The 19,934-nt window shown below is 38.0% G+C and overlaps 1 protein-coding gene across 5 annotated transcripts in view; it reads left to right on the top strand.

The window, feature by feature from the left end:
* Positions 1 to 19,934, top strand: part of Grik1 (glutamate ionotropic receptor kainate type subunit 1) — a 453,759-nt gene that overhangs the window by 317,545 nt on the left and 116,280 nt on the right. For all 5 annotated transcript variants that reach the window (XM_023706583.1, XM_023706582.1, XM_004646302.2 and 2 more), the window contains 2 exons: positions 8,642 to 8,695; positions 11,655 to 11,828. In XM_023706583.1, coding sequence (XP_023562351.1) covers positions 8,642 to 8,695; positions 11,655 to 11,828 — 228 coding nt within the window. The remainder of the gene's footprint in view (positions 1 to 8,641; positions 8,696 to 11,654; positions 11,829 to 19,934) is intronic.

Raw genomic sequence — 19,934 nt, 5'->3', positions numbered from 1 at the left:
CCCCCCCCCATTTTTGAAATTCCCAACTGCTGAACTGAACACATTCCTTAGTATCCCACACAGAGTGCTGAACACATTCCTTAGTATCCCACCCAGAGTGCTTTTTGTATCCACTAACAAACATCTAGTACATGAAAATACCTATTAATCTATCACATTATTTTACCTAAAAATGAATATCTGTTACTTTTTTTCCTGTGGTGCTGGAAATCAAACTCAGAGCCACAAATGAAGTAAGCACTCTGCCACTGAGCTGCATATCTGGTAATCACCATACTTTCTTGATGGAAGATGAATCGATTATGAAGCTTAAAGTTCTTCTCAATAAAACCAAACGTTTCTGAAAATCATAAAAGGGCTGGATCTAACTACCTCTGACATCTAAGGAGGTGTAATAAAAAAGCAATGTAGATTTGAACACCTACAGCAGGGGAATTGTGAGAGAGGAACCTCTGCATGAGGAACACACCCAGGGGAGAAGGTGTCACAGCTCCATCCAGCACTCTGGAATGAGGATACCTCAAAAGTAGATGGGTAACTCACTGCACTTCCTTGGCTTAAAGGGTGAAGCCCTTAAGGTAAAGTGCCAATGTAAGTGATTCTAATTTTGTCTTCAACAAACATCCAAATACTTTTATTTGGGTTCTTGGAGACCATAAACTCTTTGTATAAGTGATTGCTTTTTTTTTCTTGTATGTTAGAGAAGGGTCTACAGGGTGTTCAGGGTCTCACTATTAGATCAGACTCATAGTGATCCACCTGTTTACAGGCTCCCAAGAGCTGGGATTACAGGCACGCACCACCACGCCCAGTCTCAATTGCTGTCTCAGCATGCTCCGGAAGTGGGGCTGGCACTGCAGGCCTGGCCCTGCACCTGCTTGCAGGTGCTTTAATATGTTGAGCTATTTGGCCAGTCCCAGTGATTGCTTTTTATGCTATCTTTACCTATCGTTCTCAATTAATAAACTAATACAGAGTTCAGAGCCCACAATTAAAATTGAGTCTGGGTTGAAATACTGTAACTTTATCCCTCAAATCTATAGATTAAGGGAAACGCTTCCTTTCCAACGTTATGGAAAGAATCTGTTACACTTGTGAATATGTAGCATTCAGCATATAGTCCTTGTGACCATTATTGTGGTCTTGAAACATATACTTGGTTAAAGCAAATGAGCTGTTCTCAGTTTAGATGTACATTAACTATCATCTGGGAGTGTTACTAAGTATGAATGCCTAGAATATACCTCAGATCATATGAATTAGAATATTTAAGGATGGGATTAGGGTTTTCATATGTTTTAAAAGTTCCTTGCTGATTCTAATATACAGAGAAACACTGATACATTTACTTTTGAAGCCTCACAGTTTTTAGAAAATCAAAGTAGAAGTCACCCAGGAAGCTAAAGATCAGGTTCTGATTTAGGCAGACTTAACTGAGCTATAGCTATTTTACAAGGCCAGAAAGAGCACTATTTAACAACTGTACCTCTATCTGTCCCCAAAAGAATACATTTAGACAAACTTGAAGTGTGTTTTCTATTACTGCTGTTATGAAAGAAACTTAGTGCCAAAAGCTTATACTGTAATAATATATTCCTCATTTCTAGCTTCCAGATTTTGTTTATATTTTGTTATTAAAATTTTTTCCCTATTATGTTTTTCCTTGCCTCTAATCTTTCTACTAATTTCCCCTGAATGTTGCAGTGTTTTTTTTGTTTTACATTCATGTAATTTCTTATATATTTCACACTCTCTTATTTGCCAGATAGACTATTTCATCTTGCTATGGAAAATCATTTTTTCCCCTTCTCTGTTTTCAACAGTTGGTAATCTTTAAATAGCACAATCTGGCTCTTCTAATAGGATCATCTGAAAGCAAACTAAACCTCCCTGCTTTCCACTCCATTTGTGAATATCAGTTAGTACCACTTTCAGTTCCCTTAGACCACACCTCCAGAGAGAGACGCTAATATAGACGTTAAGACTGAAAGGCACCCTCAAATAGCATGATTCTTCTCACCAGTTCTCTGTGGGATACCCTTTGATTTCCTGTGGTTAATGTGGGAATCAGAAAAAAAAAATGGGCTTGGTTCCTAAGTGGTATATCACTGTCTTAAATGAAAGGAAAAATCCCCAGGTTGCTTTAAGTTAACTTGTATATTTGTACGTATATATGGTTAATATACACAGGTGAAAGGTCAATGTTTAGAAATGTGTCAACCTTGAATAAGAATAAAAGTAATTTTTCCTACTGACTCATGCATTTGATGCTAATATGCTAAGGCTGTGCATTCTCTTGCACCGCAGTCATGGAAAGATGTGAAGACAGAGCACATTGTTTTCTTATCTCGATCTTGGCAAATTGTTACAAATATAGTGCCTTTAAATCATGAAACTGCTCATTTTACAGTTCTGGAAGTCAGAAATCTATGATGAAGGTACTGGCAGGGGGTCTTTTCTTCTGCAGGCTCGGGGAAGATTCCAATTTCTCGCCTCCACAGCTTCTAAAAGCCGCTCTTGTTTCTTCGCTTAGGGACGCACATGGCACTCCCTCTTCTTCTGTGCTTGCATTTTCGCACCTCTTTCTCTTCTGGCCAACTCCGCTGCTGCCTCATACTAAACCTTGTGACAACATTGGTCCATAATGCAAGGTCATTGCCCCACTTTCATCTTTCTTTTAATCACATCTGCAAAGTCTCTTTTGCCATGAAATGCAACATATTATCAGGTCTTGAAGTTAGGACATAGACATCTTCAGGGGCCCTTCTTCAGTGTACATCAAGCATAGATGGATTTTGTTCTGTATCTTAGGGTTTCCTGGGGTTTAATCCTATTTTCTGAACAATCCACTGTTTCTTCAGGGGCATAAATTTATTCAATATGGCACAATTTTTATGACAATGAAGATGTACTTAAAGACCTACTTAAACCTAGCCTGTTCTACTGATGATAGATATTAAATATTGTACGGCCAAACGAGCTCCTGTCGAGAAGAGAGTGTGAACGCAGTCACAAACACCACTGCTAGCAAATGAAAAAGCACTGCGCTGGAGCTAAAACTTTCATCTTAAAATTACTGCTCTGAGACTTGAAATCACTCAGATTGTTTTCTGGACATTCTTACACTGAAAGATCTTATTTCTATCAGGAGGTTAAACTATTATTTTAGCCACACTGCATGCTACACATTTGGAAGTTATTCACTTGAAATTATTCACTGGAAACCATGTCTTATGGTTTAGAATTTATCCTTATATCAAGAAGGCTATAAAAGGAGCAATATACTTCAGGTTAGTCAATATAAGCTTCCGAGACACCTATTTTTCAATGGAAAAAGTGGTAATAAAACCCATATAAAATATTACAAGCACACTTCAAAATTGCTCAGGGTCCATTTTGAGTTTTGCTACAGTAACAGCAGTATAATGCCAATTATTTCTAGCATGTGGAATGCTCTTAACAATGGTGCTGAGAATTTGTGGAGGACACTTGTTCGTTTTTGTTGCTACTTCCATAACACTGCTTTGCTTTCTAGGAAATGATCAGGTTGAAACATTGCACAAGCTTTGTAAGATCCTTGGATAGGTTAATGGGATGCTTTGATTCAAAGACTCTCCAGCTACCTGCTACGATGATTCTGCAGCCTCCACAGGCGTTGCAATCTATAAACTACATCTTGGTTATCTTTTCCCAGACACCAGTGAAAAATTGAAATACAATCTAAAATTGGTGTTTCTCAGGATATATGTGATAAACCAGCCTTCAAAATAGAGGATGATGGGCTGAGGAGATAGCTCGGCGGTCTACGCACCTGCCTGGCAAGGTTGAGGTTCCAAGTTTGCTCCCCAGTACCACATGCCATGCCGGCCCCAAAACCATCTCAGGTGTGCCCAGCAGGCCACCAAAACTGGGAGGGGTGGCACACACCTGTAATCCTAATGCTAGGGAGGCTGAGACAGGAGGATCACTACAAGTTTGAGCTAATGAGACCCTCTGTCAATAAAAAATAAAAATAAAATAAAATGACAAAATAAAGGCTGAAAAAAGAGACCGTTGTCAAGAACAGCAGGACAACACCAAGGTGTTGCAATGCTGAGGTGTGAACAAGGTTCATGAGGATTGCAGAAATTTCAAAAAGCTGCAAAAACTAATGTGGGGTCACTGTTATTCATAAGGAATAACTATCCCAGAGGATATTGATACCAGTAGGATCATTAGAATTACCCTTTCCAGAGCCAGTTCACATTGAGCTTTACTTATCTTAATTAATTAATTAATTTTTGAATTTTTAGTACAATGTCTACAGGTTCTCACTACACAGATCAGACTGGTAGTGATTCTTCTGTTTACAGCCTCCCAAGTGCTGGGATTACATGTGTGTGCTACCACGCCTAGTCTCAAAAGCTGTCTCAGCATGCCCTGGGGGTAAGGCCAGCAAGGCAAGCTGGAGGATCAAACCCCGGGTCACTGCACCTGCCCGAGAAGGCACTTTAGTCCACTGGGCTATCTGGCTGGCCCTGCATTGAGTTTTAAATCTGCCCTCAGCAAATCCATTCTTAATACATGTAAAAGAAGACAATATCTATTCTCTAGTCCATGAAACAAATAGTCACGGGCAAGTCCCTGCTCAGTAGAGAAAAAAACCCTAATGCATATACAAAACACCTTTCTTTCCCTTATTGATCCAAAGGTTTGCTTACGTGGGTAGAATGGAATGCTGCGTGTGCAGGACTTAACATATTTCAGTGTTGTTCTCTTTTGTGTTCTTACATTTGATTCCACTGTAATGCAGAGTAAAATTTACTAAGAACGGTGATCATTGAAGTCTGGGACAAAAAAAAAACCAAACTTTTTGCTGGAAGTATTTTTTCTTATACCAAGCTGACCCATTTACATCAGATCTAAAGGGTCTGTTTCTTTTTTCAGAAGAGTAAGTTATTCAGCTTGTTCCAACCATGATTATTTTTATAGTATGTTTATTCTATAAAGAATTAGAACAACCTACAAAAAAATACACTTGAAACCAATTGATAAATATTCTTAAAAAGAATGTGGAGTTGGTACAAAGACAGAAGTTATATTAGAAAAACCTGAAGCTGTATAACATTAATTCACACAGATAACACACTCGATGTTCCTGAGTGCAACTGGTTGTGTAGAATCAATAATTGTGACCCTAACCTTTTGTATCAGTCAGCACAATTATAAACAAGACCACTTACCTGACTCCTGGTGTACATGGAACAGAAAAAATGTCCCATGCAGAAAAACAGCTTGCTCTGGCGATGATGACCATGCTACTCATATTCCACGGACAGTGATAAATTCTGCACCTTTCTCACTTCGCCTACTAATACTCACACAGGGCCACAAGCAAGCACAGAAGGCCAGAGAATATATTTTATTCTGTGCCCTCTGAGTTGGAAATTTGGCAATCAGTATGAATGATACCCACAAAAGGACCTCCCAAATCAATAACAGTAGATACAAAGCACTGTCCCTATTTTAATTACATAATGTTATTAAAAAGACAGTGGCTTTTGCTGTCTATCAATCCAAATAAATGATAGGATGTCAAAAATCATTTAAGGATACTAATCCTATTAGTAAACTAGCATTACTAGAGCATATTAGTGGAAACAATTAAGGGGAATATGCTCCTGACATGAGTGTATTGATAGCCACATTTATTGCATAGTAGTGCATGTGACATAATAGGATTTGTGCCACTAAAAGTGATTTAGGTAGCACCAGAAATGGATCCTAGAAATGTTGTCCAGGTAAAGTGTACGCACTACATCCATCACTACTGCTCAGATCCTTGTACAAACTGAGCGGTGGGATTCAAAGAGAGTAGTCCTTGAAAAGAGTCAGCTTTACAAAGTACTATTAGAAAACTCTCCCTATCATGATCGTAATTTTTTTTATTTTTAGAACTGACATTTATTCTGGTGTGACATTTTCTTAATCCCTTAATGACTTTTAGTTGAAATACCAACACAGACAGAAAATCATAATGTAAATGTGATACATTCATTTATAAACTGTGCTGCTCCTAGCTGGCAGGGCTGAGTCCCATCCACAGCACTGGAAAGATGATTTTAAAGGCAGCACCTTTCATGCTTCTTGGCTTCATGATCTTTTCCTGAAGCTTTGCATTCACCTGGTCCTGGGATGTGCACAAAGTTGACAGGAAAATGATCAATGACTGTACTTGTCTCTTGATTTCTATTTCTAGGAATATCGGGGGAGAGCTAGGACGTACTAACCTAAGCAACTGCTAGAAAAGAGAACAAATTTTTTTCTGGTACAGCAAATAAAAATAGTTTTGGGAGTGCTCTTTCTGTGATAAAAGCAGGTTCTCTGGCTGTTTAGTCACTGAATTTTCATATTGCATTTAAAACTTTGAATAAGAAGAATATCAAATGAATATTTACCTCCAGGAATTAATAAAATAATGATACAAATAATAAGTAAAATGACTGTTTGTTAAAAGTGCTTATACTCTCAATAAGGAATCAAAACTTTCCATAACAAAGTTAAAAAATGAGTACGCACAGAAGTTGTAAATTCAGATGCCTTTGTATTTTGATTTTATTTTATTATTATTTTTTTACTTTCCAGTAGTTTATTGTATTTATTTTAATGTTTATAACATGTAATTTTTCAGGGTATAAGAGTAACTCAATATGCTGCTTGAAATTAGGGAAAAAATTGCAATTTGCTTCTTTTATTTGTTAGTGACTTAGCAGTCATTCCCTCAAATTTGTCAGCTCTTCCTTACTGCTCCTGCCTGCAGAGCAGGAGCAGGCCTTCTGTAACATGCTTTTATAATTCCCTAGTTTCTCCCCCAAAGCACATAAACACTTTAGGTGTAAACAATTAGGGTCCACCGCAGTATAAGGCTCTCAGTCATTTGCTTGTGATTGCTCAGACTTATCAAAATGAAAAAAATATATATAAATATACAAACTTTGGAATTATACTGTATTATTTTTAGAATCTATTTACAATGATATTTTATGGTCATTTTCCTTTGTTTTTTTTTCTTCATATTAATTTTTTGAGAAAGAAATAGCATTCAGTCAGTTTCAAAACAGGTTGGTAGGACAGTCACGATAATTAATACATTGCATATTGTTGTCTTTGTAGTAGTTATTCAGAGGACAAGATGCAGACATGATATCCTGTCCAAACACTATTATCGCAAGTCTTTCTTCTCATTGAAAAGAGATAGTAGCTGTATATCTATCCTAACTATTTTGTATTGTATTTCAATTTTAGAAACACTATTTTAAACTTTAGTGCCTATCACTATAACTTAACATAAAACTTATGTAGGCCCTTTGAAAGGGCTGCTGTCTAGGCTGCCCTCACACTCTCTAATGACAAAAGTGAAAAACTGAATTCCTGGCTGACCCTGGCTGAACAGCTTTGTATGCTGCTGTTCAGGTGATATGAAATGAGATTACGAGGCCTCATCATACATGACTTTAAATATTATTGATGGCCTTAAAGCAAGTCTACATTTCAAAATCCTTTTCATGTGCCCAGTCCTGTTATCACAGGAGTTGCTTATATGCTTTTGGCTCATGATTCCTATGGAGAATATCCCATCCTTTGTCTTCCTTTCATGACACGACAATGTCGCTAAATATTCCTCTGGTTTCTAAGTGAGCAGAGATGGTATTAACTCATTAGTGTCCGTGCTTCCTTATTTGCTGTGACTGAATCTCCTCTACATTCCTTGTTTGTTTTTATATGAATTCACTCTACCTTGCATATTTTAGGTACTTTCTAGGACCTCTGATAGCCTTTCTGTTGCCATTGTCCCAGATATTTCAATCCATTCCTTTGGTCTAAATTCCCAAAATCTTTGTATTTCAATTCATACAGCAGTGATTCTCAACTATTATATGTGTTCCACTTTCAGAAATTCCAGTACAGAATGTCTTTGTAATTAAGCCTAAGAACATCTGATCTGAAAACTCCCAAAGGGCATTCTAACCTATCCCTCCTGTAGAATTCTAACTGTAGAATTGACCACAGTTGTGGTAAAACTGCTTTAGAAATTTAAAGTCTTCATCTATTTATACACAGAGATCAAAAGTCAGGAGTCGAGTAGTCCCTTTGGTGACCTACCACAAGGAAGATGACACTCTTATTTAGAGAACGTAGCAAACCACTTGTGCCTTTCTTCTGTATGTCTGCATGTTAGCACTGCTGTTTCAGCATTTAATGAGTTCTACTCTGGAGGACACACCATGCTAAGTTCCAAACTGAGTAAAAATAAGTTGTATTTCTACACAGAATTGTTCAGAAATCCAAGCAATGAGAAAGACAAATCTCTGTGCTTTTATGGACAATTATAAATATAAAATGTATTAAGTATAAACTATTTTTAAGTTTGATCATTAGGTGGATTATGCCATGTAATTCAAGCACAGTACAATGAGGGGGCTGGAAGTCAACGGCCCTTCTTCACACCAGCCACTAATTGGCCTCAGCAGTCTGATCTGCTGGGTCTGCAGAGTTCTAAAACCCTTCTGGTTCTATGCTCCCAAGCTTTTGCAGCCACCTCACTATAGTAATGACCTATTATTATAATTATGACTCTATGTCCCTTCTTTCTCTTTTGCAGATTTTGTTCATGGGCATGATGACTGAATACTACCACTACTTTTTCACAACCTTGGTAAGCACAGCCTGGTAGAAATGCATTCCACAGAACAAGGGACATTTCCAAATACTATTTTGAAGTTACCCCTGCCAATATCAAAGGCAGGATATTGTCTCAGAGATTTACATAACTTTCATAAGAGTCTTTTAAACCTAGCAATGCTGAACAGCAGATTTCTTTCTTTGTTTCTTTTCCTCTTTCTTTCTTTTCTCCTACTGGCATCAATATATGTACATCCAGAAAAGGATGAAATTTCATTAAACAGGAATTATCAAAGCACAAAATATTCATATACAAGCATCATCTACAATGTTGACAACCATTAGAAAATAGAGTGAACTGTACTGTACTTTGGCATGCATAGATCTGATATGACTTTCCTTGCCATGGCCAGGGGCAAACAGATTAACCCAGGAATCACCTGAGAGGTGCTCGGATTTTGTCAAGAACAGGAATTTGGTAGACATTCTTCACACTGAATATTTTGTACCATTAAGAAAAAATGCGGTTATAAACTTATAAAAATCCAAAAGAAATTTTCTTGCATTAAATTCCGATTATCAGATCAAGAGAGTTACAAGGCATTAATAAACCAAGTTGATGTGATAGGCTTCGTGCAATCCTTTGCATGTCATCCACATACACACATTGCCCAGTCCTTCCAACACCCATCCATACACTGTATTTCTGACATGAGAAGAAAGCTCAGAATAGCCTTGCTTGTCTATTCTACACGAGTGTTTCAAGTGAAATCTATCCAGATTCAAGGGGATTCAATAAGTGTACTGTTTCAGTAAATAAAATTGACAAGCTGAACTGGCGAGTGGAGGAATCAAAGTATTTGTGACAAGGACCAAAGTTCTGCCATACTGTGTTATTAACATAAATAGTAAGTCCCATGCCTGATTCCTGTATCTCCGAGAGCATGAACAGGTGCAAGGGTCCCAGGGCAGGAGGGAAGTGGGGCTCAAGGGGGAGATCTCCTAAATTAAGGTTTGAATGATCTTCTGTCTCTCTTCCTGCTCTCCTTGTTGTTTCGTGGTTCTCAACAGTTGAGGAATCTATTATGGGATTCTGTACATATTGTTTTCCCTTATTTGTTGTTTTTTGTAAAAAATCATTTTCTCTTCCCTCCCCCTCCACACCTTGTTCCTCTTCCCACTTGATAAAGAATCTCTCGGTATTTTGCTCTTTATTTATAGTTTGGGCTTCTCATATTAGAGAAATTATGTGAGATTTAAACTTGAAATGAGAGGAATGGGAGGAGAAGGGACAGGAAAAGAATTAAGATGTGTTCTGCACAGGCACCAACTCCCCTCAATACACATGATCATTGTGAATTAGAAATGTACTAATAAAAATAATTGAATTTTTTTTTAAATTTACCTGACACAGGAAGAAAAAAAAAAGGAATGACTGAGACAGGCCTTGGGAGCTCTTAGGCGTCTTGCTCTGCTCCCCGAGGTGGCACTTCCTTCACAATAAGGACATCCCAGTGATGCCACCATCGGCCTCCCTACTTTCTGCCAACCCCACCTGTACCAACTTAGAATATGTAGTTTTGAAACAATTTGAGAGAAAACGTGAACTGTAGAACCTTGAAATACTGTCAAAGAAGGCTGTTGGATATGTAATAAATTGTACACATTTTATTCCTGTCCACCTTCCAATCTTACTTTTTTCAACCTGAGATGTCACTCATCACACTCTGGATGTCCCATAGCCTTCTTTCCAATGAAACTTCAAACTTGAGGGCAGTTGGACTTTTCCATGATTAATGTATTTATTTTGAGATGTTGAATTTACACATTATGGGATTCTGTACATATACTGGAAGTTTGGTTAAAAAAAAAATCTGTGTATTTGAGTACCTTTTGTGCCTCTGATTGAGAGCACAGTTACTTAAAAGTTGATAGATCGTTGCTGATGGAATTACTCCTCCCTGCATCTTATTCTTTAAATTTGCTTTAGGTGTTTTCCTACAGTTTCACTGATATTCTTTCTTGCTTATATCACTTTATATGCTTACCATTCTTGTGTCTAAGTAAAAGCAGAACTTTAAAATAATTAGTTACTTAGTACTAAAGAAAATATGTGTGACTCTTTAAAAGGCTATAAATACATCTTTTCTGATACTGAGCTAAAAGAACAAAGCTGCTTTCTTATGATTTTACCTCATAATCCAAAGTTAGCTTGGGAAGGGGAAATAGCACGCGAGAATTGTGAACTCATTCATAGACATCTTGTTTTCACCCAGCCTTATCTGTCATAGGAAGCTCTGTGGAGGGTTAAATTCTTTTTCCCTGAAGCATTATCTAAAAGAGAATAAGGTCAATGGTTAAGATATTATGAGACCCACAAGACCCTGGTGTTCAGGATATCCCGGACACAGCCTCTTGGTCTCTTATTCTGACTGCATGCCCAACCAACCTTCATTATGTCTTCATTGTAAAGACAAAGAGTTATTTTCAGTGAGCAAAAGGGGTGACGTTGTTTCCTGCCAAGAATGATCCTCCTGTTGGTACATGTCCAAATGCAGTTTCCAAATTTCACCTCCATGGCAAAGCCCAAAAGCATCAAGATGTGATAGCAAGATGATATGACAAATGGCCTGTGGCTCATTCTTTCCTCGACATTTCATTACTAAGGATTTTATTTTTGTCATCTATAAAGTAGAAGCATTGAATGAAATGTATACAGAGATTGCTTCCACGTCCCAAAAGCATATATGCCAGGAAGGAAATTGCCTCTCAGCGGGTCATCTCTTGTGCCAAGGAGTTTGCTACTTATTCATAGCCAAGCTCTTCTTCTTGATTTACCCGAAGGAGTAGTTTTGCAAAAAAAAAAAGAAAATCATTTACTGCCTTAGTTTCTCTGGTAGCAATGGGAATAAAAAAAATTAGAATGTTTTGATGTAGTGTAAAACACTAAAATGCTTATTTAATTCTACTTTTTTATTTTTAATTCCACACAGGACTTATTTGCTCTAGATCTGGAACTCTATAGGTACAGTGGAGTGAACATGACTGGGTTCCGGCTGCTCAACATTGACAACCCTCATGTGTCATCCATCATTGAGAAGTGGTCCATGGAGAGGCTGCAGGCCCCACCCAGGCCTGAGACTGGTCTTTTGGATGGTATGATGACAGTAAGTAGTTTAAAAATAAAATCATTTCCCATAATATTTGAATGCCCCAGAGTCACTCAGTTAAGAAACTCATATGCTCTCTGTCCTGTGAGAAAACAGTGTTTTCACATGCCCCATCACTTGTAAGAGAGAAAGGAATGAACTTTTTTAGTATTTCAAGGGCAAAGCCAGGCTGGTATAAAAGGCCATAATTTTTAGTTGACTGGTATGCTCATGTTAGTTCAAGAAACCAGAAGAAAGTGTAAGTGGCGCAAGGGCAAGGGAAGAAGAGTTTTACCCCTGGAACTAGGGCTTTGGGGAGGAGCAGGGAAAGAGGAAGCACAGCCTACCCATAAAAATCGTGCAGAGCCAGTTGGTTTTCCTTGCTTCTGCTGCATTGCAGGAGTGGAAGCTCATACATGTGGAAAAATGCCAGCTTCCCACCCACTCTGCGCGCTCGAGTTCCTCCTGTCCCCGATTCGTACAGGCACCCTTCTTCAGACACTGACAGTGCTTAACACCAGCCATATGTCGCTCTGGCAGCAGTGCCAGGCCTGTCTCCTTGCAAGTCAGAGGTACTCCCCTGAACGGAGAAATCGCAAGCCGCGATTCTTCAGAGAGCTCCCCCCAGCACCCTTTACCACTTGTTGTCAAATGTATCTAGACTTGCTTTATTTCTCTACTGAAGCTTGCTGGGTGATAAAGAAAATAGCAGGAAGTAATAAAAAAGATTTTCTCTTGTAAGAACAGTAACATCTAAAGGAAAGATACTGAGAAAGCAAGCAGGTAATAGCATTTTAAATTGGCATAGTATTTCATTCTCTGTTCTCATCATCTAGAGAAGCACTCCTGCTTTTAAGATGCAATTTACCGATAACTGAAAGGTATCATCTCACCAGGAAACAAACTTGGATGTCTTTCTTTTTCCCATGAGGAACAAATGAAAGGAGAAATAAGTGAGTGAACTAAGTGATTCCAGATGATTCCATGTTCAGGGTTCCTGACTCTCTTTCAAATTTGAAGACAACAAAGTGACCTAAAATATAATGACCAAGTTATTTTGGTCCCGCTGAACCCTGAGGTGATTTAAACATTGCCTTGGGTGAAACTCCAGAGCTAAGAAACAATTGTTCTCAGCTTACCTATGTCCATATTCTTTTCTCTCTACCTTTAAGAGAAAAGCCCTTAGGTCTCTGTATAGTAGACCCCTCATTTTGTTCCCTTTTGTGTGTCAAACATTGGTTGTTCCTGTTGTGTAGACACCACCTCTTTTCATGACACCAGAGAGGCTTCCTGTGAGCCGTTAAACATGGTGACTTCCTTTCTGCTGTTCTTTCCCACCTTACCTGTTTTGCTTTCCTTTAAAACCCTTATGACCCCATGTACTGTGTTTTGGTTTGTTGGCTCAGTGCCCTCACTACCAGAATTTAGAATCTATGCAGGGCAAGTACTTTATTTCTTTGTGTGCTACTCTATCCTAACAGTAGAAAGCTCCTAGCACAAAGCAGACTTTATGATAAATACATTATTAATAAAGGCACTAATGTATTAAATACATATGAATTAAGCTTCTTCTGAGAAACAAGATATTAAATAAAAAATATTGATAAAGATCTGAAATCATCATGAAAGTTCAAAAAAGTCCTTATAAATAAGAAATATGTATGATTAATGAAGGTAGAAGTTATTTTAGAGTGGTTTATTTTTAAAATTTGTCATATTCTAACCAGCTTTGATATCATACAAGTAATGACTTACTACAAGAGAATTGTATTCTCTAAAATAATACTTATCTCACTATTTTCCAAGATAAAGTTCTCTGTAGCCTGCTTTAGCTATATTTTTTTGCATATGCCATACACATAAATGTCTGTATAAGCATATAACATAGAAGGTGTAAAAATAATATGGCCAAAACCCATGTCTTAGCTTTTCTCTTACACATCTGCTTTTCTTTGCAGTACTGTTTAAAAATCTATCTATTTATTTGGTATAGGGTCTCCCTACACAGCTTGCACTCATTGTGATCCTCCTGTATCAGCCTCCGCCAGCACTGGGATTACAGGCATGCACCACCACACCCAGTTTTGGGGCTGGCATGGCATGCAGTACCGGGGATCAAACCCAGGTCTCTGCACTTGTCATGCCATACTGCCAAGCTATCACCCCAGCCCCTCTTTTTAGTTAATACTTAAAAATATCTTATGATTTTGTACAACAAAATTCTCAAAGAATAATACATATATATATATATATATGAAAAATAAGTCAGTCATTACCCAAGTTAAACTCTTAACTCTAGATTTAATCAAAAAAAAGTTTATTGACTTTAAAAATGGAACTAAAATTGAGTTAAGGAAACTATGGCTGAATCTATACAGTTCAAAAACATAAAAATTCACTATTAAAACTGTTGTAAGTTACCGGTCGGTGCGGAAAGAAGACCTGATGAATGTAGCTTCAGAGGTCTCACTGAGATTAGTCTCTCTCCAAGTGAGCCCAGAGCCTCAGAAGCATCTCACTTTTATTGAGGGGTAAAGGCAGACTAAGGAATGTGCATAATTACCTAAGTGAATACAGCTACTATCTCTATTGACTTCCACCATTTGCCTAACACTAGGTTCACCCAAATGCTAGCTGATAACATCCCTAGCGAGGGATCAAAGGACAGAGCGCCTGCAGGAGAAGCTGTTATCTGCTGCTTTGGGTCCCAGCTTTCTGGGAATTTGCAAACAGACAGCAACCCTCCTCGGGCTCAGTCCAGTGTTCCCTGCTCTCTTGGGACATCAGGCTTTTGTCTCAAATCTATATCTCTACAAAAACCATCTTGAGATTATAGAAGAGGTGTTTTATTAGCTGAAGTGAAATTAATGCCTCAGAATTGGGGGCTGGGGAGAAAGCTCAGCAGCATAAGTGCCTTCCTGACAAGAGCAAGGTCTCACGTTCAATACTTGGTACAAAAGAAAATGAGACCACATCTCAAAAAGAAAATCAAAATAGCCCCATATTGGAAGTCACCCAAATGGCCATCAAAAGTAGGATGAATAAATATGATGTGATACAATGCCTCAGAATTTTGGAGCAACTGTTACAAATCTTATTTCATTGCTTTTCGCTACATTTAAATTTTCCTGACCACTTTGGCTAACTGATCTATTGGCTTTTGAATAGACAGGGGTAATGGAATGACACATTCTTAGATAGATTCCTCTGTGGTTGTGGACCAGAACAGTCTATAATTCAGCACTACAGAGGAGCCAGAGAATAGCAGACCATTGATCTGTCATCTACTTTCCTAGTTGCTTAAATGTATTCTCAGTGTGAAGTTAAGTCAGTAGGTCTAACCTGCACTCCTACATGTAACTTTCCCTATAATAACTGTTCTCAGAGAGAACATCTGTAGAAAACCAGCTTAAGTTTCCACTGCTGTTCCTGCGATGAAAGACTGTGGGCAGCTGATATTTCTAGTTCTGCTCTTGCCTACTGACAAAGGGATCTGAGCAAGTCATTTAGCCTCGCTGAACCTGTTTGTTGATCTGTGAAGCTGCATAGTATTACTCTGCATTATCAGTCCACTGATTAAATTAGAAAGCACATGCAGAGCTTCTAGGATGTAGAAATGAATTTACTCTATGATGCTGGCTATTTTGCAGTCTACTAAAGAGAAACGACATTCTACAATAACAAATCACAATCTATAGTCTAAGACACACATTCCTAGTACTGGACCAGTCACCTAAGATGGCCCTTCTGGCAGCTGTGTGACCTTAAATGACCTGGGGGACCACTCAAGTATGTGCTCTTGCTCCAACCCCAGTCATCTCTCCCCTGTTTCTCACTGTTTCTTTCAAAAGCCAGGAACTCTTCATTGAGACTCAAATTATGCCAAACTCTTTGCCAGGCTTCAATAGACCCGTTAAGGTTGTTGTCATGATTACTAAACTTCTGCATTGTCATACATGTTGACCTCTTTGCCACCATCTCAAACCCATGTCAAATCCTTCTCACTTGTGGGTGACTTGTCCCCTCCTCCTGGGTGATCAGGTGCTGAGGATGGGCATTGCCTCCTCCACTACTTTGTTTTCTGCAGCAGTGTCCAGTTCAGCAGCCTGTCCTCCCCAACAGGGCTTTTGTATGCTAAGTGCAGTTCTCCATCCTTACCAATATTCTCTTCACTGAGACAAATCTCAGAATAGAGGAAATCTATTTAATCTATTTGTTTGCTCTCTACAGTGAGTGAGCTATTTTAGACTTTAAGAGAAACTTATTAGCACCAAGCTGAAGAAGCAGTCCAGGAAATTATGGAGAAAGGGCATTATTTGGGAACACTTGTATCTTAGAAAATTGCCTTGTCCATCCCTATCAGGTTAGTAAGGGTTTTCAAATTTGGAGAAAAATAGGAAGCCCACACATCTTATGCATTTGTTATCCAGAGACCAGATCTCTTTGCAGCATCTCAGTGCCCCCAAGTTTCTTCCAACAGTTTGTTTCTTAACAACAGTCACAAATAGGAAGTTGGTGACTGTCCTAGGAGAGTCACATGGAGAGAAAACATTCTCTTAGGCTTTAACAGAAAGAAAATTGGTCAAGCAATGGCCATGACTCATCCAAATGGCTGACACTGATAAAGGACCTATAAACTGTGGTACAGGATTTCAGGGTAAATCCTGAGGGGATTTGACTGACCTTGTCAGATACAAAAGTTACATTTCTTGTTATAGAGGTGTTGCTTTATATTGGTCTTAATCATCCATCAGAAAATTATAAAAACGAGGTATAAAAAGTAAAGTGATATTAATATGCTGAGCTATAAAAGGCTCAAGTCAACAACTTCTGACATTATCAGTCCTACGGACAACCCACTACTATTATGGACTACTGGACTATATTGGATTATTTTTTTAAAAAAATAATTTTATTGAGAAAGAAATAGCAATGAGACAGTTTCACAACCGATCGCTAGCACATTTTCAATAATTAACACATTGCATATTGTTGTCTTAGCGGTTATTCATTGTACAAGATGCAGACATGGTGTCCTGTCTCAAACACTATTAGAACAATTATATTGGATTATTTTGCTGAATTCACACACCTGCAATATTTAAATGGCAATGAAATACCCATCTCTGACAAAACTGAACAAAAAAAAAGGGATACAAATGAAGGACAACTTTGTATCTGTATGTACAAAATAGTTAGGATAGATATACAGCTACTTTCTCTTAATTCAATGAGAAGAAAGATTTGTACTAATAGTATTTGGACAAGATATCATGTCTACATCTTGTACTATGAATAACCACTACAAAGACAGCAATATGCAATGTATTAATTATTGAAACTGTTCTCTTAATCTGTTTTGAAACTTTCTCACTGCTTTTTGTTTCTTAATAAAATTAATTAAAAAGAAGGAATTTGGTGAAGTACGGAGACACCCTGAAGCTGTGTAGTCCTGATCCAAAGGCATCTCACTGGCTTGTGCTTGGATTCCCCAAGCCAATCATCAGGTTTAATGATTTGCTCAAGGGACTCATAAAACCTGTTATTCTCACAGCGAGATCTTTTTATAGTAAAAAAATAGGAAAAAGACCACAAGGGGCAGATTCCAGGAGCAGGAGAAACCAAGCATGCATTTCCAGTTGTCCCCCAACCAGAGTGTTATATATAAACTAGTTGATTCTTATTATTTATTTATTTGGCAAGGGTCTCGCTATGCATCTCAGACTCATGATGACCCTCCTTTCTCAGCCTCCCCAGCTCTGGGATTACAGGATGTGCCACCACGACCAGCATCAGTGACTGGCACAGCATGCCTGGGGTTCCAGGGATGGCATGGCATATGGTAACAGGGATCAAACCCAAGTCCTTGAGCTTGCCAGATAGGCAATGAGCTACCTCCCAAGGTTCAACGTGCATAATTCCTAAAAACAATGCCCAGAGGAGACAGAAGCCAGTTCCTTGGGGTAGAGCACATACATAATGAAACCAAGTTAGTCTCCAACCTTTCCAGAGGTCAAGATGATACAACACAGCCCAGAGCATTGTTCAACACAGTCATATTGTTAGCATAAATTATCTGGCATGTCCAAGACCACAGGAATACAAAGATTCTCTTGGCAGACACTATAGCTCAGAGATTAAATACTGCCTTACTAGATCAGAGGATCTAGTTAAGGGTCAGATCTTTCTGGAATGTGTAAGCTTTAATACTGCAAGCCCACTGAGTTAACTCTACTACAGAAATTGTTGTAATAACCAACATAGTATACACTGGAGAGAGGCCAGCTCTCAATATGCTTATTTCATGATACAGATGGCGGCAAAAAGATTTTCTTAGGGACATTGAGCAATGTGATTTCATTGAGGATTTCAATACATATAAAATGTGAACATAAACACATTTGGAAGAACAAAATTTGAAACCTAGGCCAATTTCAATTACATTATATGTTTCCAAAACTGGCTTCAGAGTAGCTGTTCAGTATGTAACCCTCCAGAACAAAACTAAAGGGGAGAAAAAGTGCATTGGGCTGGTTTATTTGTGCTCTAAAATAATGAATGTTTGTCTATCTAAGAAAATACTCTGTGTTAAAAGGTAGCACATTTTTAGGATAAGTGGTTTTCTTCCTCAGATTTGGAAACCACTGATCAGATTTATAGTTTTGAAATATTTAATTGTCCATACTATTATGGAATCAGCCTAAAGAAAAAAAGCTGAATTCCTCTTTCAACTAAGTTTAAGAAAAATCCAGATCAATGGAATTCCACTCTTTATACTTCTCTATCAAAACAGCCATCCCATGAATTCATGAATACTTTTGGGCCTCTGTATCCCTGGGCTCACCCTTGTGGATTCAGCCAATCAAGCAACAAAAATACTCAAGAATAAAGATTGCATTTTTACTGAACATGAATAAGATTGTTTTCCTAATTGTTTCCTACACAAAAAACATGTAACAATTGTTCATGTAGCATTAGTTATTATAAATTAAATTATCTAGAGGATATAAAAGAGTGTCCATACCTACATGCCCACATTATACAATTTTATGTAAGAGACTTAAGCATTCCCAGATTTTTATGTCCAAGGGGTATCTAGAACCAGTCCCCTTTAGATACCAAGAAATGACTATACACATACAAATTTATATATAAAAACCCAGTATGTTCAGCTGCCTACAAGCCCCAGGTTATCATAGTGACTGTGGCAATGAGCTCTGAAATCTGAGCTTACAGCCAGAGTTAGAATTCTCTTTCCCTCCCTCTACTGGCTACACAATTTTAATATATTATTCTATCTCTGCAAAACACAGTCACCCTTTACACAGCTTCATGGATAAGAATGTAACCTCTAATGCCAACTTCTGGAGTCTGAATGCTTTCCCACTACTGGAGCCACCATTTAATTGCTTACTCTTTTCCATAAAGGAATCAAAGTGAGAGTGAATATTCAATGTTTTCAAAAAATTGAGTGCAATACTTGACATATAATAATTACTTAGTAAATGTTAGCTATTACTTTTAATTGCATTTACAATAAGTCTGCGTTGGACAATTATTTACTTTCCCTAGTTTAAACCAAATTTGTATAAAATAGTGGTGAAGAACACCAGTGCCAAAGTGAGGGAAGCATGGCTTCAAACCCTTTCCATGTAGCTGATTGGCAGAGCAGCTTATCCCAGGCCCTTGACTTCCATAAACCTTAGTTTTCTCAACCATAGTATGAACATATAATCTTGAATTGAAGTTATTAAATCATTTTCAGGCTTTAGCAATCATTACCACTATCATCTCCAATCTAACTTTTGTATGTGAATTAGAAGAGTGACATGATTTATCCCAAAACCTTGGAATTAAGCAATTCTCCAGAAAAATATATTTTTATTTTAAGGCATGAAGTAATGTTAATTCCTTCCATAAAAGTTTATTTAAACAACTTTTATGTACCAAGAACTGTTATAGGCACAAAAGGTTAAATTTAAGTAGTTCCTACCTTCAAGAAAGCTGTATTTTGGGCTGGAGAGATGGCTCAGTGGTCTAAAGCACCTACTTAGAACAAGCTTAGCAAAAAAGCATCGGGGACCGCGGTTCAATCCCCCAGCACCACATGCAGACCAGCCCCGC

This window comes from Octodon degus, unplaced genomic scaffold, assembly GCF_000260255.1.
Source record: "Octodon degus isolate 3935 unplaced genomic scaffold, OctDeg1.0 scaffold00264, whole genome shotgun sequence".
NCBI classification, from domain to species: Eukaryota; Metazoa; Chordata; class Mammalia; order Rodentia; family Octodontidae; genus Octodon; species Octodon degus.
This window is presented reverse-complemented; position numbering and strand designations above follow the sequence as displayed.